Source organism: Symphalangus syndactylus, chromosome 13 (genome assembly GCF_028878055.3).
Source record: "Symphalangus syndactylus isolate Jambi chromosome 13, NHGRI_mSymSyn1-v2.1_pri, whole genome shotgun sequence".
NCBI lineage: Eukaryota > Metazoa > Chordata > Mammalia > Primates > Hylobatidae > Symphalangus > Symphalangus syndactylus.
This window is the reverse complement of record NC_072435.2, coordinates 30787083-30802110: the sequence shown is the minus strand read 5'-3', so window position 1 is coordinate 30802110 and position 15028 is coordinate 30787083. Positions and strand designations below refer to the sequence as shown.

The 15028-nt window shown below is 52.7% G+C and overlaps 1 protein-coding gene across 2 annotated transcripts in view; it reads right to left on the bottom strand.

Moving 5' to 3' along the window:
- SLC8A2 (solute carrier family 8 member A2) overlaps nt 1-13543 on the bottom strand; it is a 43189-nt gene extending 29646 nt beyond the window's left edge. Inside the window, exons 1-2 of one of the 2 annotated variants that reach the window (XM_055236659.2) lie at nt 13104-13543; nt 6973-7663 (exon numbers count right to left, since the gene is read on the bottom strand). In XM_055236659.2, the coding sequence (XP_055092634.1) occupies nt 6973-7647 (675 nt within the window). In that variant the 5' untranslated portion in view covers nt 7648-7663; nt 13104-13543. The remainder of the gene's footprint in view (nt 1-6972; nt 7664-13103) is intronic. The other variant, XM_055236658.2, reaches the window with a different exon arrangement.
- Nucleotides 13544-15028: the final 1485 nt, after the last annotated feature.

Genomic DNA, 15028 nt, shown 5'->3' with positions numbered 1-15028 from the left:
ATCTCTCCCCACCCCCTTTTCTCTCTCTCTCCTTGCTCCTGGTCCTCTCCATCTCTGTCTCTCTGTTCCTCACTTACTCTCTATTTCCCTCTTATCCCTGTAAACCTCTGCCTTTCCCCATCTCTCTCCCTCGACTTCCTCCCATCTCTTTTTAACTCTGTCCTCCCTTTTGGTCTGTGGCCTCTCCCCATCCCCCCACATTTCTCTCTCTCTCTCCATCTCGTTCTATCTCTCTCTGTCCCTGTTTGTCTCTGCCTCTCTCCATCGCTCTCTGTGTGTGCCGCTGTCTCTTTCCCTCCTTGCCTCTGTCTCAACGGTTTTCTTAGCCTTTCCTCCTCCTCTGTCTCTCTCCCTGGCTCCCTCTCTTTTCTTGTCGCCTCGGTCTCCTGGTCTCCATGTCCCTCTTTTTATCTATTGGTAGGTATCTATTTCCCTCCTTGTGAGTTTCTTTCTCTTTCTCAATATCTGTTTCTCCAGAGCTACTTTTCTCTCTCTCTCTCTCTCTCTCGCTCCCTGTCTGTGTGTGTACGTGCGTGCGCGTGTGTGCATGTGTATATGTGTATGTGCATGTGTATGTGTATGTGCGTGTGTGTCCTGTGTGTGCGTGCTTGTGTGTGCATGTATGTGTGTGTATGTGCGTGTGTGTCCATCTGTGTGTGTGTCCTTCTCTGTGTGTACATGTGTATATGTGTGTGCATGTCTGTGTCCGTGTGTGCGCATGTGTGTCCGTCTGTGTGTGTGTGTGTCCTTCTGTGTGTGCGTGTGTATGTGTGTGCATGTGTGTGTGTCCGTGTGTGTGTGCACGTGCGTGTGTGTGTGTGTATGTGTTCTTTTTCTCTCCTAGTCTCCTCATTCATCCATCTGTCCACCTTTTAGATGCTGAGAACCATGCCCAGCTGCCCAGGTGCCAGGAACCCAGACATCCTCATCCACTACCAAGCAACAGACAATCCCCACCCTGTGGTCCCAGCTGCTGTCAAGGGACAGAGCCCGTGTCTCTTCTGGCCTCTCTCTCCCTCCATCTTTTTTCTGCCTGCTCCATTTCTCCCCCATCACCTGAGGGGTGCCTCCACTTCTCCAAACCTCGCCCATCATCCAGGGCCTGCTCTCTGTTCACCCAAACGCCCTCAGTTCCCCACCCATGACCCCTGCCAGTGCCTCCTTAGCATTTGCCTAGCCCTCACGGACAGGCTGTGCCTCCAATAGAGACACACATCTGGCTCTTCTGCCTCATAAAACCAGTTCCCATGCACAGCCAGGGCAGCACTGAGTTGGGAGCCTGGCTTTCCCACAGGGATGGCTGTCTCATCTCTTGGTCTATACAATGGGGACATTTCCAAGACTGAATGAGCACATGCATTCCTAGCGCACAGCATTCTCAGTTTCTGACACATGGAAAAGACTCAAGATGTGAAATTAACATTGCCTGGCCAAGCATGGTGGCTCACGCCTGTAATCCCAGCACTTTAGGAGGCCAAAGTGGGTGGATCACCTGAGGCCAGGAGTTCGGACCAGCCTGGCCAACATGGTGAAACCCCATCTCTATCAAAAATACAAAATTAGCCAGACGTGGTGGTGTGCATCTGTAATCCCAGTTATTCGGGAGGCTGAGGCAGGAGAATTGCTTGAGCCCGGGACGGGGAGGTTGCAGTGAGCCGAGATCACGCCACTGCACTCCAGCCTGGGTGACAGAATGAGACTCCATCTTAAAAAAAAAGAAAGAAAAAGAAAAAAAAAGAACATCGCCATCATCATTATTTAGTACTATTATCTTGGGCTTGCAGAGGTTCAAGACTCAGTCTGCTGGTGGCCCAGCACAGGCCTGGCACATGGAAAGCATCCAGCAAGACTCGAGGGTTTGCCTTGAAGATATTCATGGAAAGATTCAAATGTTACCTTTCTCATCAAAGATGAAGAAGAAAAGATTAAAGAGTATTTATGGGCCGGGTGTGGTGGCTCACGCCTGTAATCCCAGCACTCTGAGAGGCGGAGGTGGGTGGATCACGAGGGCCAATATGGTGAAACCCCGTCTCTACTAAAAATACAAAAATTAGCTGGGCATGGTGGCAGGCATCTGTAATCCCAGCTACTTGGGAAGCTGAGGCAGGAGAATCGCTTGAACCCGGGAGGTGAGCTGAGATCACCCCACTGCACTCCAGCCTGGCAACAGGGCGAGACTCAGTTTCAAAAAAAAAAAAAAAAAGAGTATTTACGATGACAAGGCCCCCGAAGGCCAGGCACAGTGGCTCATGCCTATAATCCCTGCACATTGGGAGGCCAAAGTGGGTGCATCACTTGAACTTAGGAGTTCAAGACCAGCCTGGCCAACATGGTGAAACCCCATCTCTACTAAAAATACAAAAATCAGCCAGGTGTGGTGGTGTGTGCCTGTAATTCCAGCTACTAGGAAGGCTGAGGCAGGAGAATCGCTTGAATCTAGGAGGTGGAGGTTGCAGTGAGCTGAGATTGCACCACTGAACTCCAGCCTGGGGGACAGAGTAAGACTCCATCTCGAGAAAAAAAAGGCGGCCCCCAAAGTATCTTAAAAATGAGCCTGGTAGGAAAAATATCTAAGATCCAGTTGCCACACCTGGCTATCACTGTGTTTACTGATGGCTCAGAGAACAGACAAGACTTGCAAATAGTAAAACTGCATGAAGCCAACAGGCAGATTTGGGAAAAGGAGCCGAATGTTAGGCGCAAGCTGTGAAATGAACTCTCTCCCTTGTATTAATTGAACCTACCACTATGTATATTGCGAGGGAGTCTCTATTCATCAGAAGACAATCCCGAACCCCTAAGATTTTCCTTCCTCCCTGCAGGTCAATGAAAAGTGATTCTTGCCGGTTCACAATGTCTTTCTAGAGCACCCACTAAGAATGTGTCCAGCCTGGGAGGGCACTGTGACATTTTCTGGTCTCGGTGGAGCAGGCACACCCCTGAGACACAGTATTGGAAATCTAGGGGTATTTGTGGGCTTCCATCATCACTAGGGAGGGGGACATGGTCTTGGCCTTTCCTGGCCTGATGACATCCAGCAACTCACGGGACAGTCCCACACAATACAGAAATGTCCCATATGCCGGCTCATTTCAGAACCTGCCACTAACGTTCTTATCTGTGAAAACACTGTTTATGATAGTTAGAATTTATAACTCTGTTTTGTATATTTCTTTCTTTTTCTTTTTCTTTCTTTCATTTTTTTTTTCTTTTGAGACAGAGTTTCGCTCTCGTTGCCCAGGCTGGAGTGCAATGGCGCAATCTCGGCTCACCACAACCTCTGCCTCCCGGGTTCAAGCGATTCTCCTGCCTCACCCTCCCGAGTACCTGGGATTACAGGCATGCACCACCACGCCCGGCTAATTTTGTATTTTTAATAGAGATAGGGTTTCTCCATGTTGGTCAGGCTGGTCTTGAACTCCTGACCTCGGGTGATCCGCCCACCTCAGCCTCCCAAAGTGCTGGGATTACAGGCGTGAGCCATTGCGCCTGGCCTATGTATACCTTTTTTAAATTTCTTTCTTTTTTTTTTTTTTTTTCTGAGATGGAGTCTCACTCTGTCACCCAGGCTAGAGTGCAGCGGCCCAATCTCAGCTCACTGCAACCTTCACCTCCCAGGTTCAAGCGATTCTCCTGCCTCAGCCTCCCAAGTAGCTGGGATTACAGGTGCCTGCTCCCATGCCCAGCTATTTTTTGTATGTTTAGTAGAGACAGAGTTTCACTATGTTGGTCAGGCTGGTTTCGAACTCATGACCTCAGGTGATCCATCCACTTCAACCTCCCAAAGTGCTGGGATTACAGGCGTGAGCCACTGTGCCTGACCTTATGTATATCTTATATGAAGTATTTTCCTATATGGTTTAACATACTCCAAATACACTTGTTTTAAATCTCGTGGCTACCTGCTCCTCTGCCTAGACGTCTTGCATGCAATCGTTTCTGATCTTTTCCTTTCTCTGAAGCCCAACTTATTCATTATAAATAGATGCCTGAGGCCGGGCGCGGTGGCTCACGCTTGTAATCCCAGCACTTTGGGAGGCCGAGGCGGGCGGATCACGAGGTCAGGAGATCGAGACCACGGTGAAACCCCGTCTCTACTAAAAATACAAAAAATTAGCCGGGCGTGGTGGCGGGCGCCTGTAGTCCCAGCTACTCGGAGAGGCTGAGGCAGGAGAATGGCGTGAACCCGGGAGGCGGAGCTTGCAGTGAGCCGAGATCGCACCACTGCACTCCAGCCTGGGCGACAGAGCGAGACTCCGTCTCAAAAAAAAAAAAAAAAATAGATGCCTGCATCTGGCTCCCTTGTCATGAAGGTAGTTGTGATGAAGCATTTCCAGGTGGAAATGCAGACTGTTCTGTTAGAAACCTTTCCTTTTTTTTTTTTTTTTTTTTGAGACACAGTCTCGCTCTGTCGCCCAGGCTGGAGTGCAGTGGCGCAATCTCGGCTCACTGCAAGCTCCGCCTCCCGGGTTCACGCCATTCTCCTGCCTCAGCCTCCCGAGTAGCTGGGACTACAGGCACCCGCCACCACGCCTGGCTAATTTTTTTGTATTTTTAGTAGAGACGGGGTTTCACCGTGTTAGCCAGGATGGTCCCTATCTCCTGACCTTGTGATCCGCCCGCCTCGGCCTCCCAAAGTGCTGGGATTACAGGCGTAAGCCACAGCGCCTGGTCCAGAAACCTTTTCTTTAGGCAGGGCACAGTGGCTCACGCCTGTAATCCCAGCACTTTGGGAGGCTGAGGCGGGCAGATCACTTGAGGTTGGGAGTTCGAGACCAGCCTGGCCAACATGGCAAAACCCTGTCTCTACTAAAAATACAAAAATTAGCTGACATGGTGGCACACACCTGTAATCTTAGCTACTCAGGAGGCTGAGGCAGGAGAATCGCTGCCTCAGAGCGACAGAGAAAGACTCCATCTCAAAAAAAAAAAAAAGAAAGAAATATAAATCTTTATAACACAGTTTGGACATTATACCGACTTTTTGGGAAGCCAAATGCATAGGGGAGTTTGTTAATGAATAGCTAACATTTACTCTGTTCCAGGCAGACTATTTTAAGTCTTTCCACACCGAACAATTCAGTTAATCCTCATGGCAGCCCTATGAAGTCAGCACTCTCATGATCCCCATTTTACAGGTGGGGAAACTGAGGCCTGGAGAAGATAACGAATCTGCCCTAGGTCACACAGTGAGGGAACGGCAGAGGTGGGATTTGAACCCAAATCTCTGGCTTCAGATGCATGGATCAAACTCTGAGGCCACAAGATCTCTCTTTGATTACCTAAGAATTTCATATCAGCAGAAATAAAGGGGATGTAACGAAATATCTGTTATATTCTCCTTTCTTCCTTTCTTTCTTTTCTTTCTTTTTTTAGATAAAGAGTCTCACTCTGTCACCCAGGCTGGAGTGCAGTGGGGCCATCTCGGCTCACTGAAACCTCCGCCTCCCAGGTTCAAGCGATTCCCCTGCCTCAGCCTCCCAAGTGGCTGGGATTACAGGCAGGCACCACCATGCCAGGCTAATTTTTATATTTTTAGTAGAGATGGGGTTTCACCATGTTGGCCAGGCTGGTCTCGAACTCCTGACCTCAAGTGATCTTCCTGCCTCGACCTCCCAAAGTGCTAGGAATACAGGCATGAGCCACCACACCTAGCCTCAAAGGCCTTTTTGAAAGCCTAAGTCAGGACACCATTCATTTTAACAGCACCTTAAACTGTATGATATATCACTGCACACTTTTCACCATGGCAGATGGGAAACTCTCTCCTCTTTCTCTCTCCCTCTTTCAGGAGCCCTGTCTTCTGGTGCCACTGTCCTCCCCTTTCTTCACTGTGGCTTCTGATCCCTCCGTTATATATCCTCCTTCACAGAAAACCCACAAGGCATTTTTCTATCTCTAGCTTCAGATCCTTCCTGGGAAGAAACTGTAACTGGCAGAAACCTGACAGATAGGCAAAAATAGATTACACACATGTGTGAATGAATCCTGGACACCTGCAAATAAATTATGCATGTGTGTGACCGAATTAGGCCAGGCCCATAAATAAATTATGCAAATATAGGAGGCAGTCATGGGGTTGTGGGAAATACATTAGGCAAACGTTGTTAAGGAAGACTACATAGTATGCGGGTTAAGACATGGGGTGAGCGAAAGGCTAATGATTATGAGAATATAGGTATAAATTATGCAGCTGTGGGTCTAAATTTTGTCTCACTGTTGGAATAAATTATGCAAAGGGTCACAGGGCTTATATCGATGTTGGGTTGGATGGGAGTATACGTTACACTAAATTGGCATAAATTATCCCAACATCAGAAATTGATGATGAATAATGAATGAATTATGCGAACCATGATTACATATCTGGCAAATGGCTAAATTATGCAGATGTAGGTATGTATCTATGCGAGCCCATGGATAAATTATGCAAATTGCACCAAGTTACTCAAGCCAATTAGCAATGTCAGAAAACACAAGACTGGATTATATGCAAGGGTATTATGAATTATGCGAATGAAGGATGTCTTATCGCAAAAGCGGGAATCAATTATACAAAAGGTAGGGAGTGTAAGAAAACATGTGAATGTACCTAGCATTCATTACACAGATCACAGGGACTCTGTTAGTACATACAACACCCTTTTGGGAGCTAAAAGGTGCCCCTTCCAAATGAGCGTACTGTTATTAAGTGCAAAACAGTGCGTCCCTCTGGACAAATAAATGTTCGCTGCACCCTCCAGAGATATGGCTGGGTAGCATCAGCAGGACTCCAGCCCCTCCAGCAGAACTTGCCCTGTTTGGCTCAATCCCCTTGTGTAGTCTGTGACCTGCACAACCGTACTTGGCAGCCCTCTCAGATGTGGGCGTGCATTTCTACAAATACAGCAATCAACATTCCAAGCCAAGAGCACCTCTCTGGATTTTGCAGACACGCATGCACCAAGAAAGCATCTATGGGTCTTTGCTCACCTGGACCACACCCGGGGAAAAAACAGCAAGGATGAGATAAAGCCAGACATAGGCGAAGATGCTCCAAGAGGCAGTGACGAAGAAGACTCTCAGGTGCTTGATCTTACGGCTCTCGCCGGCTGGGATGACATAGATGCACACGGCGATGACCACAAACATGTTGAAGGCAGCGCTGCCCACGATGGTGCCTGGGCCCAGCTCACCCGCCTGGAAGTTGTGGCCGCAGACTTCGATGACTGACAGCAGGATCTCAGGTGCGGAGGAGCCCAGGGCCATGAGCGTGAGGTTGGACACCGTCTCGTTCCAGATGCGAACGGTGCCCACGCTGGTCTCGCCGTTGGCCTTGGTGATGGTGATCTCCTTCTCTTTTGACGTGATGACCTCGATGGCCGCCATGAAGCGGTCAGCGATGATGGACACTCCCAGAAACATGTAGACCATGGCCACAAAGTAGACCACTGCCCGCGCTGCCTTGTCCCCCAGCGACGGGTCATCGGGCTCCCACACGGGCAGCAGCACCCCAGGCTGGCAGCGGTAGGACCCCTGGCAGCCCCCTGTGCTGGTGTCGCTGTCATTGGCCGGGGGAGGCGGCAGGGAGGGGGTTGGGGTGGCTGCCCCGGAGCATGGGGGAGCCGCCAGGAGGAGTGCGACCCCCACCAAGGCCAGGGGAGCCATGGGGGGTGGTGGGGTCCTATGGGGGAGGAGGAGGAGGTCTGGGTGAGGGAAGCAAACCTCTTTCTGTCACACAAAGGTCAAAGCTCATTGGGGAAGGAGGGTTGGGGGAGAAGCTGAGGACCAATGCAGGCAGGATGGGGACCGAGGGTGACAGAGACACAGAGAATGACAGACAGAGACCCACAGAGAGAGAGAGAGAGAGAGAGACTGAAAGATAAGGACAGAGGAACCCCCATGCGCTGCTGGTGGGAATGCAAATTGGTCTATGCACTTCGGGAAACGACAGCTGAACACCACGCGTCGTGCAATTCAGCAGTTTTGCTCCTCGGTATGTGCCTGAGAAATAGGTCCTTATGTCCACTAAAAGGACCTACAAGAATGTTCATAGCAGGCCGGGCGCAGTGGCTATGCCTGTAATCCCTGCACTTTGGGAGGCCAAGGTGGGTGGATCAGGAGTTCGAGACCAGCCTGACCAACATGGTGAAACCTCGTCTCTCTAAAAATACAAAAATTAGCTGGGCAGGGTGGCAGGAGCCTGTAATCCCAGCTACTCAGGAGGCTGAGGCAGGAGAATCACTTGAACCTGGGAGGTAGAGGTTGTAGTGAGCTGAGATGGCGCTACTGTACTCCAGCCTGGGTGACAGAGTGAGAATTCATCTCAAATAAAATGAAATAAGAATGTTCATAGCAGCTTTATTTATAATAGCGCCAATCTTCAAACAACCCAGAGGCCTATCAGCAGTAAAATGGAGAAATAAGTTTGGAGGATTTGCACAGCGGAATATTATAGAGCACTGAAAAGGGAGTGAACTATTTGCTACTGCACCCAGCACATGGATGAATCTCACAGATGTCACAATGGCTGAATGAAGCCAAGCACAAAAGCACACAAACTGCAAAATTCACTGAGAGGCAGGGACAGGAGGCTCTGAGTTTGTTAGGAGATTCAAATGGTCTCCAACTCGGCCCTTTGAAAGCTCTTGCTCAGGATTTGGGCTGTGGCAGGTGTTGGGCCGTGTTTGTCTGTTTCAAGTGGGGCTGGGGAGGGGTTGCTGGAGGGTCTCATTCATCTCCCTCCCCAAGGTGATAGCAGGCGTCAGTATCTCCAGCTTGCCTGCGTCTGACCTGGGGTTTTCCCCAGGCTCTGTAAGTGGTGCAGTTCCTAAGGGGCTGTGACATCTAAGGCCCTGTGCTGGGCTTTCTGTCCCATTTGTGGGTGTGGGGGTTCTACTGTTTCATTATTTCTCTCCCTGCCTCTGGTGTTGAGTTTGAGTGGCTGTTACCGTGTCTTATCTGGGTTTCCTTTTAAAACACAAATCGCTGGACACGGTGGCTCACGCCTGTAATCCCAGCACTTTGAGGCTGAGGCAGGTGGATCACTTGAGGTCAGGAGTTTGAGACCAGCCTGGCCAACATGGTGAAACCCTGTCTCTTCTAAAAATACAAAAAAAAAAAAAAAAAAAAAAAAAATTAGCCAGGTGTGGTGGCATGTGTCTGTAATCTCAGCTACTCGGGAGGCGGAGGCATGAGAATCGCTTGAGCCAGGGAAGCAGAGGTTGCAGTGAGCCGAGATCATGTCATTGCACTCCAGTCTGGGCGACAAAACCAGACTCTGTCTCAAAAACAAAACAAAACCAAAAACAAAAAAAGCCCACAAATCAGCTTGCATCATCCCTCTGTTGTTCAGAACCCCCCATGGCTCCCATCTCACTCCCAGAACCAACGTCCTCTCCAGGGCCCGTGAGATCCTGCACAGTCTGGCCCCGACTCCCTTTCTGGCCTCTTTTCCCACCCTCTCCCCCTCACCCAGTCTGCCTCAGCCACCTTCTCTTCCCCTCTGCTCCTCAGCCTTACCAGACAAGCTTCTGCTTTGGAGCCCTGGCATCTGCTGTTCCCCCTTCCTCGAACACACTTCTCTATTTATGTATTTATTGTTGAGACGGGGTCTCACTCTGCCACCCAGGCTGAAGTGTAGTGGCACCATCACAGCTCACTGCAGCCTCGACCTCCAGGGCTCAAGTGATCCTCCCTCCTCAGCCTCCCAAGTAGCGTGCACCACCATGCCCAGCTAATTTATTGTAGAGCCGGGAGTCTCTATGTTGCCCAGGCTGTTCTTGAACTCCTGGGTTCAGGTGCTCCACTTGCCTTGGCCTCCCAAAGTGCTGGGATCACAGGCGCATGCCACCGTGACCCGCCCACTCTTCCCCTCATATCCGCTAGCCTTGCTCCCTCCTCCCTTTCGGGTTTCCACTCTGATGTCAGCTTCCCCGAACACCCCATCCAAAATGACACCCTCCCCCTTCGGGGAGCGCCCCTCCATTCCACAGGTGAGAGGACCAAGGCGCAGAGAGGTTACGGAACTTGCCCAAATCATCCAGCACCAACTCTAGCTCCCAGGTCGCCTCTCCAAGAGTGGCCCTGACTCTGAGCTCCTCTGCCCCACCCTCATGTTGCCATGGTAACCCAGTGGCTTATCAAAAGAGAAAGAGAGAGGAGGAGAGGTGTCCTGGGAGCCTCCACCCTCCCAGACCCCTCTGCCACCAGCCTCATTTCTTCCAGGGGCTTCCATTTACTTGAAAAGTTCTTCTGAGAGTCTAACCCACAGCCTGTCCCCAACTCACACCCACATACCCATGGGCTGGGAGCTGGCTCCTCTGGGGGAGGGAGGCAGCGTGTTGGCAGAACTTCCCAAGAAGGAGAGAGCAAGTGAGGAGCATGCCTGTGTGCCTGTGTGTGTGTGTGTGTGTGTGTGTGTGTGTCTGTGTGCAGGCAGGGGTGGGGAAGAGGGGTGATTCTTAAAGGGCCACCGCACAATTAGCCCCCTCAGCAAGGCCCCTAATGATACGTCTAATTAGCAGCCCCCTAATTAGCAACAACTTAGGCATAATTACAAACCCACCAGGATCCAAAGCAAAGGCTCATGCTCCCTTCTCCCTCCGCCTCCCCGGCTTTCAGGAGAAACAGGGGCCAGCCGGGAGTCAGGAATTCTTCTAAAGCATCAAACCAAACCCTGCTCTCTCCGGGAGGAAGCCTCGGCCTGGGAAGTCCTCCCTCAGGTTTAACCACCTGTCCCTCCTGCTGCAGTCCTCAAGGGAGACCACAGCTAGGTGATGGGGGTTCTCACCCTCCTAGCCCAGGGGCTGGGTCAAGCACAGCCTAGTGCAATCTCCTTTTCCTGCAAAACCTGGTTTCTCGCTGGGGCCTTGCGGCAGGAGCAGTCAGGGAGAGAAAGCACTAGATAAATATTTGTGAAATGAATGACCAAGAGGTCTGAGCCCTGACGCCGGGGACCGTGGGCTCCCTCTGCTCCAGGCTCCTGCCTCTGCTTCTCCATCCACCAGCAGCCCTGAAACCCAATCTGCTTTTAGAATCCAGGGGCAAAAGGATCAGGTGGAGCCCAGGGTGGGAGCGGGGAGGGCAGATGGCAGGTACTGTCTCCCAGGGCCATCTCTCCCTCCCTTCGTGGGCCTGCAGCCAGCTGGGTCGGCGGTGAGCACCCCTGTTCTGCCTCACGTGCCTCTTAGGTCCTTGGTCAGAAGAACCGGACTGCATGCCTGGGGGTGGGTGCAGTCTGGCATGCCAGGTAAGACCCCTCCCTCATATCCCTCACGCTACCACTCCACAGTGGGGCGGCGGGGGAGGGCGATTTTCTGACTGTGCCTGTGTTGGGGGGCTGGCCCTTGCAGGACCTAGCTGGGGACTCAGACTTCTAAACATGCACGTTTACTGCCCCAGCGTGATCGCAGGCGCTCTCGCCACCTCAAAATGGTCCAGTGTGGGGATCACACCACAGAGCTTGGGTGCTTGAGGCTGTGATACACTGATAATAGGTAAACTGAAGTCCAGAGGAGGAACAGGGCTCTTAACCTAGTGCTCTTTAAAGCCATCTGAAGCCCCCCCGTGGGCACTGTCACACAGGGCTGGGACCTCACCTGCAGCCAGGGAGACATACACACACACACACACACACACACACACACACACACACGCACACACACAGACCAGGGCTACAGGCACAGCCTCATACCTTTTTGCCATCACTCACTCTCTTGCCCACCTTCTCCAGGGCTCCCTTCTCTTAAGGAAGGCAGACAGTGTGTTGGCCAGGGCCCTCTCAGCACCCCCCAAGAGGTGGCGGAGAAGCTTTTGAGACCCACCCCCCACTGAGACAGTGTGAGGCTGGCACACCAGGAAAGGGATGGAAGTGAGACTGCAGGAAGGACTGGCCTGGTCTAACCCAGTACCTAGTGCTTGCCCGGGGCAGGAAAGGCGCTCAGTAATTATCAACAAGAATGAATGAATCAAGAGCTGGACAAACAGCAAGAGGTATGGAAGTTAGACGGTAGGAAGGACTGGTCCAGTTACACGAGGAAGACTGGGGAGGTTAGATTGAAGGGAGGTCTGGTCTCATCTCTACTACAAAGGCTACCAGTTAAACTGCAAAAAGGACCGGCCTCAGAATGCCAGAAACAAGGCAGGGGGAGGTGGGCTGAGTTCTCAGGGGAGAGCTGGGGTGGGTGCCGGCTGGGAGGACTGGAGAGAGCAGGGGAGCTCTGCTGAAGTGGGGAGAGGAGTTTAGAGGGTTTAGAGGACTCCAGGCCTGGGGGAGCCCACTCTGCGGGTGGGGGGGTCTTCTTCCTCCAGGTCTCCCCTGCCAGGGGTGGAGACAAAGGTGTGTGGGAGGAGGGTGCACAGGCTCCCAGGGAGAGCCAGAGAAGAGGAAAGAGTGAGAGAAACAGAGACTGAGATATCCAGAGACAGAGATGGAGACGAGGGGGAGATGGGGAGAGAGACAGAGAGAGAGAGAGAGAGAGAGAGAGAGAGAGATACGCGGACATGGGAAGAGACAGAGACACAGAGAAAGCAGAGAGACAGAGAGACACACGAAAGCTGAGACAGGGGAGAGAGGCAGAGACACAGAGACACAGAGAAACAGAGATGGCGCAAGAGGAAAGGAGAGAGAAACCCAGGACTTAGAGACAGAGCCCCGGAGAGACTCCGAACAGACGCCGGCACAGAGACACAGAGAGAGGGAGACAAGAGTGAGAGACTGAGAGACAGGGACTCCCACAGGCGGCCAGACTCTGCTAGACAGAGACCCTTGAGATATGTGGAGAGACAGAAAGATGAGACCCAGACACAGGAAGGCGGGGGAAGAGGTAGAGAGCGCGAGGGGGGGTGCCCCAGACGGGGTGGGGGCGGGGTGTCCTCGCCCCCCAGTACCCAGGCGGTCCCCCTCCCCAGCCGCCGAGAACCAGGAGGGACTGAAGGTGTTGGGGCGGCTGGTGGCACTCCCACCCCACAGAAGGTACGCGTGCTGGGCCAGGCAGCCCCCCATCTCCAGAAACCAGCCCAGGGAAGCCAGCTCCAGGCTTCCCGAACCGCCCCCACTCCGCGCCTAGGGTAACCCCGTCCTTTTCCCACGCCCCCACTTCCCCACCAATGGGGTCTCTTACCTGAGGCTACAGCCTGGAGCAGGTCCCCCCAGCGCTGGGCTGGCAGTGGTGGGCGACTCCGCCCGAAAGAGAGAGAGAGATTGAGAGAGAGGAAAGCCGGAGACTGAGAGGGAGAGCCAGGGAGGAGGGGAGGGAGAGGGGATAGAGGGAGGAGAAGAGGAGAGGGGAGGGACACGGGGGAGGGGGAGTCGGCGAGGGAGCGAGGGAGGGGGAGGAGCCGGAGAGAGGGGGAGGAGGCGGAGGCGGGCAGAGGGGAGGCGGCGCGGGAGGCGAGGGAGGCCCGGGGAGGGGCCTGGGGGAGCAGGGCGGGAGGAGCAGGGAGCCCGAGCCTCCTCCCCAGCCTCCAGGTTCAGCACCAGAGGCAGGGGACAGCAGCGGAGGGCGCTCCTGTGCGTTTCAGAAGCAGCCCCCGCCGCCCAACACACACACACACACACACACACACACACAATCTCCCAGCCATACAAGGGCCAACAGCTACAAATAGTTACAGACTCACAGAACTAGGGGGAGGGCAAGAATGTTTAGCTGGAGTCAGATCCAAATTCACATACTGTGCCTGCACAGCCTCACAAAGGAGGCCAGAAACAACCACAAAGACACCCATTAATAAGAATAACAACAGCTGCCATGCATACAGGCAGCCCTGACCACGTGCCTGGCATCGGCAGCACATTATTATTATTTGAGACAGGGTCTCACTCTGTCACCCAGGCTGGAGTGCAGTGGCACGATCTTGGCTCACTGCAGCCTCAACCTCCTGGGCTCAAGCAATCCTCCTGCCTCAGCCTCCTGAGTAGCTGGGTCTACAGGTCCCCGCTACCACCACGCCAGGCTTTTTCCCTCCATTTTTGTTTAAAGAGATGGGATCTCACTATGTTACTCAGGCTGGTCTCCAACTCCTGGGCTCAAGCAATCCTTCTGCCTTGGCCTCCCAAGTAGCTGGGACTACAGGTGCCCACCACCACCACGCTAGGCTTTTTTCTCTCCACTTTTTTTTAAGAGACGGGGTCTCACTACGTTACCTAGGCTAGTCTCCAACTCGCGGGCTCAAGTAATCCTTCTGCCTCGGCCTCCCAAAGCGCTGGGATTACAGGTGAGAGCCCCCGCACCTGGCATGTTCTAATGTTTTTAATAAATTTAGGACATATGTTGACACAATCAACCCTTACACCAACCTTGTGAGGTAAATGCTATTATGAGCTTCACTTACAGACAGGGAAACCAAGGCACAAGGTGGTAAATATGGCTCCAGATTCTACACCCTTAACTGCTGCACCGCACAATTCCCCAGGCTGAGGACTGTCAAGTCAAGAAGAGCTGCAGGCTGGGTGCAGTGGCTCACGCCTTTAATCCCAGCACTTTAGGAGGCTGAGGCGGGCAGATCACTTGACGTCAGGAGTTGGAGACCAGCCTGGCCAATATGGTGAAACCGTCTCTTCTAAATATACAAAAATTAGCCGGGCGAGGTGGCACACACCTGTAATCCCAGCTACTTGGGAGGCTGAGGCAGGAGAATTGCTTGAACCTGGGAGGTGGAGGCTGCAGTGAGCTGAGATCATGCCACTGCACTCTAGCCTAGGCGACAGAGTGAGACTCCATCTCCAAAAAAAAAAGAAAAAAAAAAAAAAGAAATGAACTGCAAAGGGCCAGGCAGGTGGCCTGGGCTCCTGAAGACACAAACTCACGCGCCTTGCGATGGGCCCACACACATACCCCCACGCAAGCACACACCTCTGCAAGGCACACCAGCACTACACCCACCCCCAATCCCGCTCCCCCCAACAGGGGGTGATGGCATGTGAGTCGCTGTGGAGTGCTCCTTCTCTACAGGCGGACAGTGGGAGGGAGGGGGCCTTGCTTGTGCCACCGGTCCTGCCCACTGCCAGTCCTGGCTGGACACCATGAGGCCTGCTGCCAGGGGA